Source organism: Pan troglodytes, chromosome 2 (genome assembly GCF_028858775.2).
Source record: "Pan troglodytes isolate AG18354 chromosome 2, NHGRI_mPanTro3-v2.0_pri, whole genome shotgun sequence".
Lineage (NCBI taxonomy): Eukaryota > Metazoa > Chordata > Mammalia > Primates > Hominidae > Pan > Pan troglodytes.
In genome coordinates this window covers 72,377,907-72,398,386 of record NC_086015.1, presented here as the reverse complement: position 1 = coordinate 72,398,386, position 20,480 = coordinate 72,377,907, and the positions used below count along the sequence as shown (strand labels likewise).

General features: G+C 38.9%; 1 protein-coding gene across 3 annotated transcripts in view; it reads right to left on the bottom strand.

Moving 5' to 3' along the window:
• LOC134806951 (TAFA chemokine like family member 1) overlaps positions 1–20,480 on the bottom strand; it is a 713,713-nt gene that overhangs the window by 122,364 nt on the left and 570,869 nt on the right. For 2 of the 3 annotated variants that reach the window (XM_016941471.4, XM_016941470.4), the window contains one exon: positions 6,032–6,172. In XM_016941471.4, the coding sequence (XP_016796960.1) occupies positions 6,032–6,172 (141 nt within the window). The remainder of the gene's footprint in view (positions 1–6,031; positions 6,173–20,480) is intronic. The other variant, XM_063806904.1, reaches the window with a different exon arrangement.

Genomic DNA, 20,480 nt, shown 5'->3' with positions numbered 1-20,480 from the left:
CCATTGTAGATTAATCAGAATCATAGAACGTAACTTCATAAGCCCTCCAGAAATTTATTTTTGTTTGTTTTAAATCATTTGCTTGGAAAAATTGTTCTCAAATAAATAGGTGTGTTTTGAGTCATCAACCTCTTGTTTATGAATCTTTATTTGATTTTAACTTTTAGTCCCTGAGAAGTACTTGGAAATTAATGAAAGGCTGTAGGTAATATTTTTAGTTGTTCTCAACTAAATATATTGAGTAGCATGCTCCCCACTTCCATTTTGGGTTATAGATTAATTACTAATTAGGGTATAATGACTTACATTCCTTCAGAATAGTGCTAGGCACAGGTTCAAGGATATAATGCTTTTATAAGTATTTATAAATGACTACTTCATAACTTAATTTGGCAAGTGTGTATTTGGTGTTTTCAATTATTAGAAAATAGAATATCATTTTTGAAATAAAAGATCACCACTTAAAATTTTCTCCAAATATATATTATACTCTTGAATAAGCTGCTAAGGTTTTACCCCAAATTTTCTGTTCCATTTTAAATAATCTGCTCTCAGATTCTCAACCTTAAAGCCATCCAATATATGCTTCTTTTAAAATGATAGCTATTCTCTTGTTTTTGAAAACACTGTAAAAGGCAACTGACCTGAAATTTCAGAGGAAGGAAAATAAGAGCAATTGGAACACTTACCATGGGAAATTCACTGCATAAGACAGAATATGTTTAGGACAAACGTGGTGTATAAACTATCAACTGCTGTCACGCAGAGAAGTTGATGCCTGTCTATTCTTAGGGAACTGAGATTGGGAATGCAAGAAACTCTGTAAATGCCATAAAGTGGAGAGGATAGTTAAATAAATGGTGGTGTATCCACCTCTGAAAAACCCATATAGCTATTAACAATAAGTTTTTGAAGAATATGTATTCACTTGGGAAATGGTCATCATATATTAAGTGAAACAAGCCATCCATAAAACTTTGCTACAGCATTTTAGTTCAATAAAATACCTACAATGTGAGTTTGCTTTTTAGTAGTGGGGTAAGACTGGAAGGACATATATTAATATGTTATCTTACAATGTAGTAATAGTCCCTGGGCAATGATATCATGGGTGATTTTAGTGCATGGATGTATCTCTGAAATTTTCAAAATTCCTATTATAAACATGCATTCCTGAAAATGACTTACCAGTATTAGTAATATCCAGGATAATTAGTTGGAAGCATTTCTAAGAAAAGATGATGGCTAAAATTCCACCGTATTCAATTAATATGAAACAAAACTCATAAAAAAAGTTTCTCTCTAAGCATTATCCACATTTACTCGTGAGATAGAAAACAGATATTATCATTTACTGAGCCTCTGACGGGAGTCAGACATTGTGCAAAAAAGATTATATAGAAGATTTTCTTAAATCTTAAAAAAATCAGCACAATCTTAAAAAGTAGAAATGTCTATAATCCCTATTTTACAGATGAGCAAACTGAGCTTAGGAAGCAAATGTCATTCTATCAAAAATAAAGACGAGGAAGCTGAGGTTAGAAAGCAAATGTCATTCTATCAAAAATGTCATTCTATCAGTAATAGGTACAGCTGTGATTCCATCCAGGTATATGAAATTTCTCACTCCATGATGTGAATAACTATACTGAAATTTTAATTTATAGTCACACTTTATATTTAATTTTCATTTAGAGATCTAGGCCACCAAAACAATTTTGATCATAGCAACACAATAGACTTGCCCATACATGCCAATGGATTGAAGGATTTTGGAGTAGAATGTTACCAAAAATATAAATAATCAACATGAGAATAAAGAACACTCAATACTTTATTGACTTTTGCCTGGAATGCAGAAAGGATAGCCCTTTTGTTTGAACCAACCACACCAAAGGGTTCAGAGTTCCCAAAGTCGAACAAAGTTTTCCTGAGATAAAAACATTACTGTTATGTGGCTTAACTTCTTACAAATCTTAGGGCTAGATACCATTTCCCCCTCTGTCAGCATAAGCAATGCATTGCACTTTGTGTTTTGTATCCAAATCCTAAAGGCAATTCTATCTCTAGATCATTAGAGATAAAAATGAACTGGAAACAAAATGAAGATTTATAGTTAACGGCTTCAAGGCTTTCTTTGGCAAAGAACATGAGAAACCATCATGGTTTTGTTTTATAATGCTTATTGGCTTCTAGCGCCAAGAGTTTCTTCTTTAAGAGAGAGGGAAATAGCTTTACTCATCTAACTGCCTGCCTTCCCTGCATTAGAGGTGCTCACTGTGTTGACTGTAGTGTAGAGTAAGTAAATAATCATAGTGCTAGTTTTTCAACCTCAGCACCATTGACATTTTGAGCTGGAGAATTCTTCGTTGTGGGGATTCGGGGGCACAGGGGTTGTCCTGTGCATTGCAGGATGTTCAGTAGGATTCATGGCCTCTACCCACTAGGTATCAGTAGCAGCTCCCTTGTTGTGACAAATGCGTAGACCCAAATATCTCCAGACATTACCAAATGATCCCTGGGAGAAATTGCCCCAGTTGAGAACTAGTCCCAGTATATCCCCAAACTTGACTTTTTAACATCCTTTAAAAAACAGTTTGACCTGGCCAGGTGTGGTGGCTCATGCCTGTAATCCTAGCACCTTGGTAGGCCTGGGCAGGAGGGTTGCTTGAGCCCAGGAGTTTGAGACAAGCCTAGGCTATGTAGCACGACCTCATCTTTACGGAAAATAAAAGAAAAATTAGGTTGAGGGAGAATGGTTGCTTGAACCTGGCAGTTTGAGGCTGCAGTAAGCTATGATGGTGCCATGGCACACCACCTGGGTGACAGAGCAAGATCCTGTCTCTAAAAAATAAAAATAAAATAGCTTGACCTTCCCATGGCATATAATTGACAGCTGTATATGCCACATAAGCTTGCTCCTCTGGCTGTGACTAGTTGGGCAAAGGTTGACACATTGGCCTAAGCTGGGCCAATCACATGTTTTCTTCTCAGATAATGTATTAAGACACAGAAACTGAGTCAAATATATTCATGCCCTGAAGCAATACAATCATGCTGAGAGAGATTAGAATCAGTACCATGAAAGTAAAAGCCTTATATCATTCTCTAATTTATGAGAAGGTAAAAATAAAAATCTTGAAGAGAGACAGTCTACATAGGAGAGAATTAGGTAAACGAGATCAGAGATAGTATGTTCCGTGAACAAAGAAAATGAGATGACAGCTGCCTGAAGAATGTACGAATTCCACGAGGTTTGGCTGAATTTCCTTTAATTGGTTCACCGAGATTCCTTTATTTTCTTAAAATACTTCCTCTTTACTTAGCCTAGCTTGAGTGTGTTTCTCTTTCTAACCACCTACTGACCCACAATGAAAATACATAACATGAATCGATCTAGAGGTTGTCCTTCCTTATCTATATCTAGAGAAAGAACAATGAACACCAAGCCAAGGGATTCAGGTTCAATGTCCTGTTATGTGAACTAAGCAAGTGACTCATTTCTTTGAGTCCTCCTGATTTCTTAAATAAAGGATTTGAAAATCAACTTACACCCAGCTCTAAATTATGAAACATAAAGATAGAAGGAGAGATTTATAGTCCCTTTGCACCTTGGACTCATTGTTTGACAGTAACATATAAAATTGTCTTAAAGGTGGTGGTCTAAATTTGGTATTAGAGTCCATTATGCTGGGCTGAAGAGTCATTCAAGCCAGGGCTTATCAACCATAGGATGAATGGAACACTATTCAACCCTTCCAAGCCTCGGTTTCTACATGTTGAAAATGGTAGATAAAAATGTATCTCCTTATGGTAACCAGCTTCCATGGTGCCCCACAATGATCCCTGACTGCTGGTCTTCCAGCCCTTGCGGTCTACCACCACAATGAATAGGGGCTAGTGGGTATAACCTGTAGGATATTGTGGAAATAACAAAGAGTAACTTCTGAGGTGACATATAAAGGCTTCTGTATTGTTTTATTGGATTACTCACTTTGAGGGAAGCCGGCTACCACGTTGTGAGGACATTAAGTTTTTTTTGAGAGGTTCACGAGGCGAGGAAACAAGACCACCTCCCAACAGCCATGTGAACAAGCCATCTTAAAACCATTCTGCCATATCAGTCAAACCTTCAGATCTTGACTGCAACCACATGAGATACTCTAAGCCAGAACCTCGTAAGTTTAATTCGTGACACACAGAAACTGTGACATAATGTTTTCTGTTTTAAGCTGCTAAGTTTTGGGATTTGTTATATCACAATAGAGAAAAAATATACTGCTTTGTAGAATTGTTGGGAGGATTAAATAAAATAATGCATGAGAAGTGTTTAGCACAGGGTTTGATCCATACTGAGGACTCAGGACAATTCTGTTTGTTCATCAGTTTTTCTGGAGCACCCAGAGTGGTATCTGGAATACAGTAAGTGCTCATTAAATATGTGTTGAATGAATGTTAGGTATTGTTATATTTGTCAGGCCTCTGAGCCCAAGCCAAGCCATCACATCCCCTGTGACTTGCACGTATACACCCAGATGGCCTGAAGTAACTGAAGAATCACAAAAGAAGTGAATATGCCCTGCCCCGCCTTAACTGATGACATTCCACCACAAAAGAAGTGTAAATGGCCGGTCCTTGCCTTAACTGATGATATTCCACCACAAAAGAAGTGAAAATGGCCGGTCCTTGCCTTAAGTGATGACATTACCTTGTGAAAGTCCTTTTCCTGGCTCATCCTGGCTCAAAAAGCTCCCCCACTGAGCACCTTGCGACCCCCACTCTGCCCGCCAGAGAACAACTCCCCTTTGACTGTAATTTTCCTTTATCTACCCAAATCCTATAAAACGGCCCCACCCTTATCTCCCTTTGCTGACTATCTTTTGGGACTCGGCCCACCTGCACCCAGGTGATTAAAAGCTTTATTGCTCACACAAAGCCTGTTTGGTGGTATCTTCACACGGACGCGCATGAAAATATTTATTATCATTATCACCATCATCATTCTCTAGAGCCTCAGTCCAAAATCATTTCCCAAATGAGCTGGACCTTCATGTTTCTTGACCTGAAAAAAATCCCTTTACCCTAATTTGCTGTAAAAAAAATTAAAAATAAAGATATTTGAAACCCCAGAACCCGGAAGTTTTAGTTCATTTTGTGCTGCTATAATGGAATATCTGAGACTGAGTAATTTATAATGAATAGAAATTTATCAGTTCACAGTACTAAAGGCTGGGAAGTACAAGATCAAGGCATCAGGTAAGGGTCTTCTTGCCACATCATCACATGATGAAAGGCAGAAAGGCAAGGGTGCAAGAGAAGTATACACTTACCCTTTTATATTAGCATTAATTTCACCGATAAGAGCAGGCTCCTTGATATGATTTGGATTTATGTCCCTGTCCAAATCTCACGTCAAATTGTAATCCCCAGTGTTGGAACAGGGGCCTGGTGAGAGGTGACTGGCTCATGGAGGCAGACTTCCCCCTTGCTGTTCTTGTGATAGTGAGAGAGTTCTCACAAGATCTGGTTGTTTAAAATTGTGTAGTACCTCCCCCTTGGCTCTCTTCCTCCTTTCCTGGCCATGTAAGACTTGCTTGCTTCTCCTTCACTTTCTCCCATGATTGAAAGTTTCCTGGGGCCTCCGTAGCCATGCTTCCTGTACAGCCTGTGCATCCAGGAGCCAATTAAGCCTCTTTTCTTTATAAATTACCCAGTCTCAGGTTTTTCCTTATAGCAGTGTGAGAATGGACTAATACAGTTGCTCACAGCCCAATCACCTCTCAAAGGTCCCACCTCTCAATGCTGCAATGGCAAGCAAATTTCAACATCGATTTTTTGGGGGAAAAACATTCAAATAATAGCACCAGAGAAAAAAGAATTCAAACTCTGCTGAGGCTGGCAATTGTATAACTTTCTAACACTTCGGATGCACCTTGTTCATTATCTGGAACCATATTAGATAAAACAAGAAATTATATTATGTATAGTGAATGCCATGTGAGCTTTTCAAGAGGTAAAACCAGGTACCTACCATCAACGCAAGAAGGCCGGTTTCTTGTTGTTCCAGCCACTTTTCCAGGTAGACAGGAACACTTTACTGTTTGTGACCGCTCCTCAATGCGATTCTTGTTACAACATCGGTGTGCTGCTATCACTTCACACGTCCCTCCTTCTGGCAAGAGAGAAAGAACAGGGACACTGATTAGAAATAACTCAGTGACTATTCGAGCCCCTGGGAGTGCATGTAGCGGGGTTGAGGAAAGTAATTGAAATTATAGAAACAGTTTCCATGGAATACAATTACAACAGGACTCTCTTCTACTACGTGTAATCACAGAGAGGACAGTGCTGTACTTCCAAACCAGCAAAGAATACCAATGGATAGCCCTCAAGATGTGGCAATTCTGGCCTGTAGGTATTGACAGGCAATAAAGCAATGAATGCCTGGAACTAACACACCCAATAAAGATGCTGCCTGATTTAAATGCATATTTTGGGAGCCATCTTTTGTGTTACCATCACATTTAAGATTCTCTGAGCTCTATTGACAAGTGACACTCCAGTGATACAGAAGCTACAGTGCCAGAAAAACTGCCCAGAAATCAGCTCTTCCTTCCATTGCCTGCCTACTCTCAAGGGGGGCTAAATAGAAAATCTATTCAGGACATATTTCCCAAATCTAGACTTCATCCGCCAATGAAAGAAAGAATTGCTGGAGAAAATGGGTAGGTGCTTTAAACAATGTCTCAAATTGCAGTCCTGGTCATATAGCTTGACTTAATTGTAACAGCTCATCCATGCATTCATCAGAATTTACTGGCAAACTAATGTATGTCACTCTCCACTAGGATCTTAGCAGGTGAACTGCCGGCTCTGCATAAAGGCTGATAAGCATCCAAGTGGGTCTTTCCCCAGAAATCAGCTAAATCAGCTAAGTCAGATCTCTAGGGACACTCAAAAGATACACCAAGTGACCAGAAACGAGGAATCAACTTTCTCAACATCAAATTTGGAGTTCAGAATAGACCCAGACCATTTAGGATTCTTGGCATTTAGGATGCAGTTGGCAAAAATTCACCAAGCATTTGTTAAGCAACCTCTATATTCAAATTACTGTGTGATAAACTATATGGATGAGAATACATCTCCTGTACATAGAGGATACATATGGACACTTAGAAAACATTGTGAAAAAGAAAAGGAGGGAGAAAGGAAGGAGAGAAGACTTAAGACACAGCTTCATCCTTTCATCCTGTCCTCTGAGAACTGTGTAATGCAGAGATCCTCAGTGCAGTGGTGGTGGGGCGTGATGTTGCTCCCTCCCCCATAATAATAGCTGGCCAGTTTGGAGATATTTCTGATTGTCATCACTGGTTGGAGCATACAGCTACTTGCATCTTTCAGGTAGGAAGCAGGGTTATGTTAAACATCCCACAATGCCCAGGATGGCCTCCCATAGAAAGAATGATCTGGCTCAAAAGATCGATATTGTGAAGGTGTTGAGAAACCCTGGCCTAACATGAAAGAAACGCAAGAGTCTCTGATTTTGAGTAGACTAATTATGTTTCTCTCCATAGGAGGGAAGAGTTCAGGCTTTCATATCAGCCTCTTTTAGTTTGAATCTTAGCTGTGTCATTTACTGAATGCCTTAGTTTCCTCATCTGTAAAATGGGAATAATAATAACATCTGTATCACAGGGTTGTGTGAGTATAAACAGAGAGAACACATGTAAAGGGGTTAGTGCCGAGCCTGACATATGGTAAAGAGTCTGTATATACTTCCTATAATAAGAATACCAGAATGACTGGATATTATTTATATCTTTGTAGGTGCCAACAAAGGTATAAATTTATATCTTTGGTGCCAACAAAGATATAAATAACAAATTTTCTGTCTTAGAGGGATTGAAAATATGGTTTCTTCTGGAATACTCACTCCTACCTCCCATCCCTCCAACCTCCTCACTCCAACACAAATGATTTTGCCAGTTAACTCTCCTTAGAGCTCAACTCAAAGATCAGTTCCTTAGGGAATGCTCCTCACTTCCAGCTTTGTTCATTCTATTAGCACCCTACACATTTCCTGTGTTTAGTTGTTCATGTCTGTGCCCCAGCCAAACTGTAAGCTTGACTGAGGTCAAGGTTGTCACTTGTTTCCTCACAGCAATGAATGGGAATTTTTGGAACAAAGGACTGGTGTGGTACAGGTATTTCTCTAGGGCAACCACCTTGGTAAGCTATATGCAGGAGGAGTTGGAGAAGTACAAGGTAGCGAAGGAGAAGAAATAAATGGCTCGTGCAAAACACTGACTAGAAGAAAGAAGGCTGCAACTTGCTCATGGAAGAGTGCCTTACTATCTCCCCATGCACGACACTGGGATTCAAGTTAATGGAATAGGGCTAATCATATATTACACTCTTTAACTCAGACACCTGCAATCATGTCACTTTAGCTTATAATTGTCAGCTACAAATACCCTCTGTCAAGTCAGTAATAGCTAGTTCAACACTTCACAAAAATGCCACTAATTTTAAAGTCACCTCTTGGCTCTAATACAAGAGTGGAGCAATATTTATGATTGAAAATGGCACAAGGCACATGAAAGCTCTCAGGATGTATTTTGAATCTCATTTGATTTACAGTCAAGTCAACGGACACAATGACAGACATGCCAGATCGCCTGAGTTACTGCACTGAGTTAAATAATACTGACAACAAGGTGGGCACTGAAGGTCCAAAGCCTGTCTCTCATGGCACTGTTGTCAAACAGCCAAAGGAATGGTTCTCTGCTACTCTTGGAGCTCACTGCCATTTCTGGAGCTCTGATTTGGGTGCTGGATGCTGTATTAATTATACACATTCCAGCAACTTTACAAGGTATTGTCCCCACTTTACACATGAGAAGCTGAGGCTCAGAGGGGTTAAATAACTTGCCCAGAATCACATAAGTGTGACCCCAGTCTACTAGATCCCAAAACTCATGCTTTTTGCATCTTTTCACAAGTGGTTGTGCCTTATGGTTGAAAAACTTCCAAGAAAATGTTTGACACTTGGCTTAGAAAAGTTATCAAGGTTAAATATCCGAGCCACCCCTCCTCCCCTAGTTGTGACTCTGACCTCATTTGTTTTGTTTGTTTGTTTGTTTGTTTTGAGATGGCGTTTCGCTCCTGTTGCCCAGGCTGGAGTGCAATGGCGCAATCTCAGTTCACTGCAACCTCTGCCTCCCGGGTTCAAGTGATTCTCTTGCCTCAGCCTCCCAAGTAGCTGGGATCACAGGCATGCATCACCATGCCCAGCTAATTTTTTTGTATTTTTAGTAGAGACAGGGTTTCTCCATGTTGGTCAGGATGGTCTCGAACTCCCGACCTCAGGTGATCCACCCGTCTCGGCCTCGAGAGTGCTGGGATTACTGGTGTGAGCCACCGCACCCAGCCGATTTGTTATGACTCTCTCTCTCCTTGACTTTCCTCCATGGACACTGGTCACTTTGATGGTTACCGCATGAGCACCCCAGGCATGTACCCCATGTGGGTCACTGTATCACCTGAGACACGCTCCCAACAGATCTCTGGCTCACCCACTCCCCACTCCATCATTGCTCAAATGTCACTTAATCAGAGGCATACTTAACCTGCCTACTTAAAATAAATCATACTCCCCTTAGCAAGCACTCATGAGCTCCCTTGCTTTATGTCCCCTCACCCCCCTGCCCCCAACACCTGTAACTTTCAAACACAGTATATAATTTTCTGATGACATTATTGTCTGTGTGTCCCATTGGAAATCAAACTCTTCCAGAACATGGATTCTTATTGTTTTATATATTCAGCAATGTCTCACATATTATTATCAAGGTTTAAAATGTGCTTTTAACATATATTTCATTTAATTTTCAAAGTAGTTGAAAGATGGAGATAGAACTATTGTTATTTCCATTTTCTAGAGATGATACAGACTTACAGCCAGCAATATAGCCATGCAACCGATGGTAATAATAATAATATTAAAGAAATTAATCATTTATTGAGTTTTTCCTATGTGCCCAATACCATAATGAACACATCACAAATCTTTATTTTACAGGAGAAGCAAATGAGACCAAGAGTGACTTAGAAACTTGCCCATGTTTCAACCTACAGAATGGGAGAAAAATTTTACAATCTACCCATCTGACAAAGCTAATATCCAGAATCTACAAAGAACTTAAACAAATTTACAAGAAAAAATCAAACAACCCTATCAAAAAGTAGGCAAAGGATATGAACAGACACTTCTCAAAAGAAGACATTTATGTAGCCAACAGACACATGAAAAAATGCTTATCATCACTGGCCATCAGAGAAATGCAAATCAAAAACACAATGAGATACCATCACACACCAGTTAGAATGGCGATCATTAAAAAGTCAGGAAACAACAGGTGCTGGAGAGGATGTGGAGAAATAGGAACACTTTTACACTGTTGGTGGGACTATAAACTAGATCAACCACTGTGGAAGTCAGTGTGGCGATTCCTCAGGGATCTAGAACTAGAAATACCATTTGACCCAGCCATCCCCTTACTGGGTATATACTCAAAGGACTATAAATCCTGCTGCTATAAAGACACATGCACACGTATGTTTATTGCGGCACTATTCACAATAACAAAGACTTGGAACCAACCCAAATGTCCATCAATGATAGACTGGATTAAGAAAATGTGGCACATATACACCATGGAATACTATGCAGCCATAAAAAAGGATGAGTTCATGTCCTTTGTAGGGACATGGATGAAGCTGGAAACCATCATTCTGAGCAAACTGTCACAAGGACATAAAACCAAACACAGCATGTTCTCACTCATAGGTGAGAATTGAACAATGAGAACACTTGGACACAGGGTGGGGAACATCACACACCGGGGCCTGTTGTGGAGTGGGGGTTGTGGGGAGGGATAGCATTAGGAAATATACCTAATGTAAATGACGAGCTAACAGGTGCAGCACACCAACATGGCACATGTATACATATGTAACAAACCTGCACGTTGTGCACATGTACCCTAGAACTTAAAGTATAATAATAATAATAAAAGAATAAATATCCAAATTTAAAATGCAAAAGAAAAAAAAAAGAAACTTGCCCATGTTTTACCTAGCAAGGAGCCAACAGCATTGAGACCAGAACCCAGACCCTCACCCCATATACAGTGCTCTTTCCCCTGTCCCACCCTGATGTACATGCTGTCATTTCTTTGAAAAAAGAAGAGCATGGTAACCGAGAAATGACAAATGCTCCATTTTCATCAAAGACTTGTATATAAAGTCAATGACCCCAGGCCATATCTTCCTTAGGCTCACAGATGGTGGATTTACACACAGGAGGCCAGGAAGGTGTTGCTCTAAATAACAGGCTCTTTGATTTTGCCAAGTTGAACTATGGCCTCGATCACACATGCTGCTCAGGTACACTGGTGCAGAGCCCAGAAATAGGTCTTGGTGGACACAGTGGAACCCCACAGGACCCCAACAGTTGGAAGCTCTGATTGTCCCATCATACCCAAATCTCATTCCCAAAGTTTACATTGTAACAGACCTAGCAGACAGTCAAATGGAGCAATTTACTCTTTCAGTCTATCCTGCCCATGGAAGCCTGGGCTTGTATTGAAAAAGTAAAATTTTTAGATCTTTGGCAGGAAAAGTCACACTTACATAACTTTGCTCTAAAGACACATTTTGTGGGACTTTATGGATTATCCAAGGGGGCTCAGTTACCTCTACTCTAAGAAAGGAGATATTCTATTTTTAAAATTTGGTATAACGATCTATTCTTCACAGAGATTCTTCTGCTAAGGAAAAAGTGAAATCAATCATACTTAAGTGATTATCAGCTATCTAAAGGTAGTATTAAATGACAAATATTTGATACATTATTAACTAAAGGCTAGGCTTTATTAAGATTCTTTTAGCTTTTACATAATATACTTTCCTGTTTCAGGGTCCCATCAAAAATATCACATTACATTTAGATGGGTATATGATTGAACAAAGTGAAAAATGAATAACAAATCTGCCATGGATTTTTGCATGATCAAATAATATGGAACCTAACCGAGAAGGGTGTATGCCTTTGGTATAGCAGAGTATATATACAGAGTATAGTATGCTTGTAAAATACACATCTTCCCCCATTCCTATGTGTTTTTTACTTTTTGGCTACATCAAGAGCCCACCTTTACTTGGGCCCACCCATGATACAGTGAGAAGGTTATCAAATTCTATAAGGACATAAAATGACATAAAATTCCTATTATAACACAGAGATAAAATTTTTCAAGACTCCCTCAGACAAAAAGGTTTTACTTATCTATTGTCCCCATCAGCTGGCTTCTTGGAAAAAGAGAAAGGAAACCAAAATGTTCCCCCAGAGTCTCTCCCAATGAAAGGGAAGAGTTAAGTTTGTCATACCCTTTCTGGAAATTAGGAAATGTCCATTTTAATCCAATGTATTTGCATTTTAAGGTTTACCCTGTGAACTATCCTTTCAAACTTAACTGCCAAGGTTATTTCAGAATGATAATATTTGTCATGCAAATATCTTTCAGACTTTTCCTTGGTGTCAATGCCTATCCATTTCTAAATTTCATCTCAATCCAAGTCAAAATGATTTCAAGATGATCTATGGTTTCTCAAAGCTAGGTCATCTAAGTGCTTCCTTAGAAAATGCAGCTTCCTTTTTTTTTTTTTTTTTTGCTTATGGAAAATGGTCTCTTTTTTGGATTTCACCCAGGATCTGTAGATCTAAAAAACAAGACAGATGAAGTAACCTATTATCTAATGGCAGAGGATATAGAATAAAGAACAGGCTAGTATGGAGGTTGTTTGTACTACTCAGATTTTCCAGATTATTGTTTCTGTTATCAGTTAATCTGCAGAAAACATATATCTAAAATATCTATAAAATTAGCCCAAAACCCTAAATCTAGCATTATAAGGGATCCCATTGTTCTTTCCAACTAGGAGGTAAATGCCGTAATTATCTGGCTAATGCACACCGATCTGGAAAAGTTAGATGTGTTAAATGTACTCTGCTTCCCAGTTCTCTTTCTGCCACAAATCTTCAAAACAGTGGACTTTCTTCTCATTCCTTTTGCCCATGTTGACCCTGGTGTTAAGGGGAAGGGCCCCTGCAAAAAAAAAAACTCCATGGGGCATCTCTCTAGTTTCCCACCTGCTCTTTTCTCTTGAGTTTGTTAAAGCCCTGAATACATTATCAAACCTATTTTTAACAGGAAAAGAAAGTTTCTAATATCCAAAAAAGAGAAAAAGATAGCATTTCAAGATTATTTCCGGCAGCAGCGACTCTGAGCCGGAGAAGTTAAAAAAATGCCAAGTCCAATATGCTCCTAGCAATGGATGCCTCCTTCCCAGCTCAATGCATCACTGTCTTGACCTGTACAAGTGAGGAAACAAGGAAGATAAATTGCGAAGGATAATGTTTCTTTTAAAAGGGTCCCCACTGGTGACAATTATGTGTCATGATGGAAAGGGAAGAAGAGGTTAGGAATGACTGGCAGGCAGATGATTAAAAGCTTGACAACTGGCATTGTAAGTCAGGGTTTGCCCCCAGATCTGATATTTAATAGAAATAGCTCATACCAACCAACTGGATCACTCTGGGCTACAAACTGGGTCAAATTTTTTGAATGGACACCTATGGTAACTTGCTAATGTCCGGTCCTTTTCATCTGCCAGGGAATTGGACATTCAGTAGTATCTTTTGCTGTTGGTGATTGTATTAGTCTGTTTTCACACTGCTATAAAGATACTACCTGAGACTGCGTAATTTATAAATAAAAGAGGTTTAACTGACTCACAGTTCTGCATGACTTGGGAGGCCTCAGGAAACTTATAATCATAGTAGAGTGTGAAGAGAAAGCAAGTACTTCTTAAAAATGTGGCAGGAGAGAGAGTGCAGGGGAAACGACCACTTTTAAAATCATCAGATTTTATGAGAACTCCCCCACCATCATGAGAACAGCATGGGGGAAACCACCCTCATGATCCAATCACCTTCAACCAGGTCCCTCTCTTGACATGTGGGGATTACAATTCGAGATGTGATTTGGGTGGGGACATAGTGCCAAACCATATCTATCAGTGGTTTCATGTCCAAGAACAAGCATAGACAAACAACTTTAAATTATCACAACAGCAGACTTTCCGGGAAAGAAGAAAATATGCTAAGGGGGGAGTGTAAATTGGAATAGAGAGAATTGCTTCAAAAATAAAAAGACAGGGAATATAAGCCTAAGCCCTGTACATGTACATGTGTGTGGGTATTGCTGTGGTGGCCTTCCTGAACCATACTGTGAGTTATATTCTACTGTGTATGAGCCTACATCTCCTACATAATTCTTGTACAATAATATTTATAGTGTGCATGATTTTGATATTTAAAAAATAATGTCTTGCTTTTCCTATAAGGAGGAAGGACAACAATTTTTTTCTGTTTTACCACTATTCCAGTACTAAGCTTGAAATCTGGCACTTGTTTGGTATGTAAATAGTTGTTGAATGAAACTTTTCCTCAAAGACTCACTTTTGACCCCCATTATATGTTCTCTTAGCAAGCTGAACTTTTCTTTTTCAGCCTGACTCCCAACTGGAATTATGGGCTTGTTGTCTAGCCTGTTTGTCTGGGCACTCCACGCTGGCAGGGGGACCACATCTTGTTTAATTCTTTATCTCTTGTGCCTGGAATAATAGTGGGCAGTCACACATTTACTAAATGATTAAATGACTGAATAATGAAAGGAAGGAAGGAAGGGAAGAAAGAGAGGGAGGGAAGAATATGTGGAATGTAAAGGGAAAGAAAAGGAAAATAGGAAGGAAATGGTAGAAGAAGAAAGACAGAATATATAAATTAATCCTTTTTCGGGAACCTTTTCTGAATATCCATTATGTGGATATGTTCACAAAGATGAATTTGAATGATAAGTGTAGCTTTTGCAAAGATGAGAACTTCCAATATACCTTCTAGAGAAATCAACTTGGGATTTTGGTTTGGGATAGAGTCAAAACTTACAAAGGTAAAGCTTTTTACTCTAAGTGAAATAGCTTTAAAATGAAATAGCAATTAAAAGTAACTATGAGGAAACTCCAGTTCTCATTAATAGGCCAGGATATATGCTTATAGCCAAAGGCAACTTTTGGAGAAAATGAATAAACCATATTTAAAGAAAGTTAAGATGGACATGATTATTAGAATTCTTGCATTTCCACTTTATTACAAATGGTTCCTTTGTTTAAAAGCTGTAATATGTAAGAAAAATCACAAATTTTTTTCAGAGTCACTTTTACAGGACTTTTTGATCAGGGTTGTATAAGTAGCTTTTTTGGAATTCATCATAGTGGATGTCAGAAATGCATATTTAAGACTGTGTTAAAAATGCTTTATTGACCCAATGGACTGGAAAGAAGCTCTGAGTGTCTTTGTCTGTAAATCATTGACAAGAGAGACACTAATGGATCTTTAAGCATGTTTTGGTTGAGGAGGGCAAAATAGCTGCTTGATTTGTTTATGCTTGAGATTAAACAAATTCCCATCCTTTCTCTCCTAGGGTCCTTGGGTATGTAAAGGAAAAATGTAGGAAAAAGGAAGAAATTCTGGGCAGGACAACCATGTTTGAGGCAGGGTAACATAATGGATAGGATCACAGATTCCACAGCCAGGCTGCCGAGACTCAAGTCCTGGGTCTGCTGCTTCCTATTATTTTCCATTCTATATTTCAAGATTCTCATCTGTAGAATGTGGATGACAGCATCAACTTTACAGGGTTGTTTTAAGAACTACATTATTGCCTAGCTGGGTCAACGGTCTTGGTTTAAGAATAAGGTTGAGGGATATCCAAAGGGGATTTAGGTCAAGAATATTGCATCCTATAGTGAACAGTAGACATATCATAGCTATTTTTCTAAGCCTTATTTCATTTCAATTCTTGTCCTAATCACAGTAGAATACAACTTATTTATTTTAGTTGTTAGCTCAGGGAAGCTGAAGGGCATTCATGCTGTGATTCAGTTTTCAGAGACTAACACTGACATCCAGGGTGAATGCCCTGGATTGCAATAATTCTTATACTTAACAGGTATAAGAATTAAATAAATACAGGCAAAGTGATTATGATAATACCTGGTTCAGAGTAGGCATGAAAATTTACTCTGATATTCCTAATACTATTGAAATTATCATCTTTGACCAGGTCAGAATTATTGGTGGGAAAAATATAACTCTTATTTTTTTCCCTTTTTTCACCAGTATGGACTACTCCTCACTCTTACCTTTCTACTCTCATTCCAGGCTAATCACGGAGAAACTGCATTTAGGCATCATTATCTCCCTGAAATAAAATTGCTAAAAGTAAGGCAATACCATAATCAACTCAACACCCACCCACTAGATTTCTTCAATTTTTAAAAGAAGAAAATGGCTTATACGTTGGATATGTTGAAACTCTACTGCAGAAATAACTTTTAGCAACTGGTCTACCCCCATGGAAATACATTTCACCCAAAGGTGCACCAATGAGGTTTCAAGAACACACTTGATTCCTTACTGCTCTTTACATATTGTGGAACTTTTACTCTTTCCCAACAAGGATGCATCAGAGAGCATGAGGAAAGGGAACTCATGTAATGGATTGGACATCAGACTGCCTTTGGGCTACTCTTAGATCTGCCTTCAAATTTTTGTTAAAATAAGGCTGAGGATATATCTCCACTTTTCTATTCTCTGTCCTCAAATTTGCTTGCTTGATGTAGACTTTCCTTCAATACATTCCAAATTAATGCAATCTCAGAAATGAAACAACTGAAGGGGAAGTTTCTTCCTCAAAGTGGGGCATTCACCCTGGATGTCAATATTAGTCTCTGGAAACTGAATCACAGCTTCCCTGAGCCAACATCTAAAATGAATAAGTTGTATTCTACTATGATTAGCACAAGAATTGAAATGAAATAAGGCTTAGAAAAATAGCTATGTTTACGTTCATTCTAGGGTGCAATATTCTTGACTTAAAACCCCTTTGGATCTCCCTTGACCCTATTCTTAAACCAAGACCATTGAAGCAGCTAGGCAATAGTTGATTAGGCTTTCCTTCACCAGTGCTATCCTTTAGGGCTGAGAATGACATGGAAACCATTTCCAGAACAGACATAGGCCATGCTATTTTACATGAATAACTCCTCTGGCTATACTAATTTTTCTAAAATTATATAAAACACTGACATAAAAGATTGAATATACTAATATCTAATATAATTTTGAATAATTAACATTACTTTGGTTACTAGCTGGATGAATTTGGAGCAAGTTGTAACCTCTAAGCCCTCGTCCCTGTAAGCAAAATGCCTAAATTTAACAGATACTGTAAGCATTAGAGATTGTATATGAAAAGTAATTAATAAATCGAGCAGCACATAGTAGGTATACTATAAATAAGGGCTGCCATTCTCCTTGTTATTAATATAAAAATTGAAACCCAATTTCAAAGGCAACACTGGAGGAGGATGAAAGGGTAGAATTCTGAAATGCTGGAAAATGGAGTCATTTGCCTTTTAGGTTCCAGGTTGCAAAGACCCCAAATTTCTGAGCTCTTCCTGCAATGGCGGGGGGCCTAATGTGTTCTTTCCATTGCATACTCACTTTGTCTAGTCTTTTTTTTTTTTTTTTTTTTTTTTTGTTTTTTGAGATAGGGTCTTACTCCATTGCCTAGGTTGGAGTGCAGTGGCATGATCACAGCTCACTACAGCCTTGGCCTCCCAGGCTCAACTGATCCTCCCACCTCAGCCTCCCATGTAGCTGGAACTGCAAGAACATGCCACTATGCTTGGCTAATGTTTTGATTTGTATTTTTGTAGAGATGGGCGTCTCCCTTTGTACTCCCTATTTATTACTCCTAGGTTACAAACCATGCTGGTCTCGATCTTCTAGGTTCAAGCAATCCTCCCATTCTCAAGTGATCCTCCCACCTCAGCCTCCCAAAGTGCTGGAATTACAGCTTTGAGCCACTGTGCCCGGCCTGACTTGTCTACTCCTACCTCTTTATTCATTTTTGTTCTATGTTTCTTTATAACATTTAATGATATACAAGCAGGAATACATACTGAGAAAGAAGCCCAACAATAATCATTAACTTCTTTTTATTCTCTTAAAATGAGATTCTTCCATTATTGTTCACAGATAAGTGTAATGGATGTTAAAACGAACATGGGTGGTGATTACAAACAAACTCCTTTATGAAGATATAAAGGTACAGTAAACAAAAAAAAAAAGCAGACACTGCAATGTGATGACTCTGAATCCATCACTTCTAAACCATAACTATTTTATGATATTTCTTTTCTCCAGCTAAATGAAAAAAATGCCATTGGAATTTTTTTCCAATGGAAAAAATGGAACAACATTTTTGAGTTGGCTTAGAAGTGAAGATGAAAACATCAAGACAAAATCTGAGATACTCAAGGAAGAAGTGGCTGTAAAATACTGTCCACTTTAGGGCCAGATGCCCGTCAGTTGGTCCTCTTGCTGAGCCATAAACTGATCTCAAACTGCAAACCCACCCATCCTTTTTTTTTTTCTTTTTGAAGCAGAGTCTCGCACTGTCACCTGGGCTGGAGTGCAGTGGCACAATCTCAGCTCACTGCAAACTCTGCCTCCTGGGTTCAAGCGACCATCCTTCCTCAGCCTCCCAAGTAGCTGGGATTACAGGCACCTGCCACCACGCCTGGCTAATTTTTCTGTTTTTAGTAGAGACAGGATTTCACTATGTTGGCCAGGCTGTCTTGAACTCCTGACCTCATGATCTGCCCACTTTGGCCTCCCAAAGTGCTGAGATTATAGGCATGAGCCACCACACCCAGCCCTTTCTCTTTTTTTGGTCCTATAGGAGAACTGCCCACAATGCCATAGATGTTAGATTTTACTTTCATCTATGGACCACTTACTAACCACCTCCTAAATAAACTGTTAAATGTTTTAGAAATCTGTTATACGGACACTAAAATTAGTGTTTTGCTTATGTCTAGCATATTCCATAATTGAGGATTTTGTGAAGAAGTTGTCTCTACAGCATCAATGAATGGCATTCTTTTAAATCTCAGCAGGTCTGTGATTGGTAGGATGGTTGAGAGCACAGTGTTTGAGACTGAATTTTGGGGTCATTGACTGGGTTTCAACTGCTTCCACCCTTTATTAGCTGGATTTATCTCAGGAAAATCATACAAGCTTTCTTTTCTTAGTCTCCTCATCTGTAAAATGGGGAAAATAGTACTATAATACTTTCATCATGAGGTTGTTGTGAGGATGAATGAGTAAACACAGGGAAAGCACTTGGAAGAGTGTGGGAGTACAGGAGCAATGTGTTTGCTCTGATGCTGTTGCTATTATTAGTGTTCGCTGGAGCAGCCATTACGGATGCCAATGACTGTCTCCTCTTCCTGGGCTTATGGTAGTTACTGATCCCCTTGTGGGAGGAGGAGGCATTGACTGTTTTTAGTCAACTGGGTATTAACAGACTTGACATATCACTACCAAGCCAAGCTTTTAATTGCCTGTGCAAGACCTTCCAGGGCTCTCTTCCTGCTGGTGTGGCAGCCAGTGGTATTTCAGATCAAGGATCAACAAACTTTTTCCATAAACATCCAGATAATAAACATTTTCAGCTTTGTGGGCCATGTGGTCTCTGGAGCAACTACCAAACTTCGCTGTTATATCACAAATGCAGCCTCAAATGATACATAAACAAGTTAGTGTAGCTGTATGTCAATAATATTTATGGAAATTGAAAGTTGAATTTGTGTGATTTTTATGTGTCACAATTTCCAGCCATTTCAAAGGTGAAGATCATTTTTAGCTTGTGGATCATAAAAATCAGACAGTGCACCAGATTTGGCCTACAGGCCAGTTTGCCAACCCCTGTTTTAGACGGTGCCTGCTCCAGAAGTTCTAGTCCCTGAGTAACTCCTGCAAACACAGCCACACTGATAAATCACAAGGGGCTTGTTGTACGATCAAACAATAAACTTTTGCTGTTTGAAGCCCATGAGATTTGGAGGTTGTTGCTGAAGCTTAACAAAGCCCACTATACAGTCTACTACACAGTCATGCCTCACTTAATGACAAGGTAACTTCTAATAAATATGTCATTAAGTGATTTCATCATTGTGCTAATTCATAGAGGACACTTACACAAACCTAGATGGTATAGCCTACTACACACCTAGGCTAGATAGTATAGCCTATTACTTCTAGGCTACAAACCAGTACAGCATGCTATTGTACTGCATACTGTAGGCAGCTATAACATAATAAGTACTTGTGTATCTAAATCTATCTAGACATAGAAAAGGTACAGTAAAAATATGGTATTATACCATGTTATCTTATAGGTCTGTCGTTAACTGAAACATTGTTATGGGACAGATGACTGTAT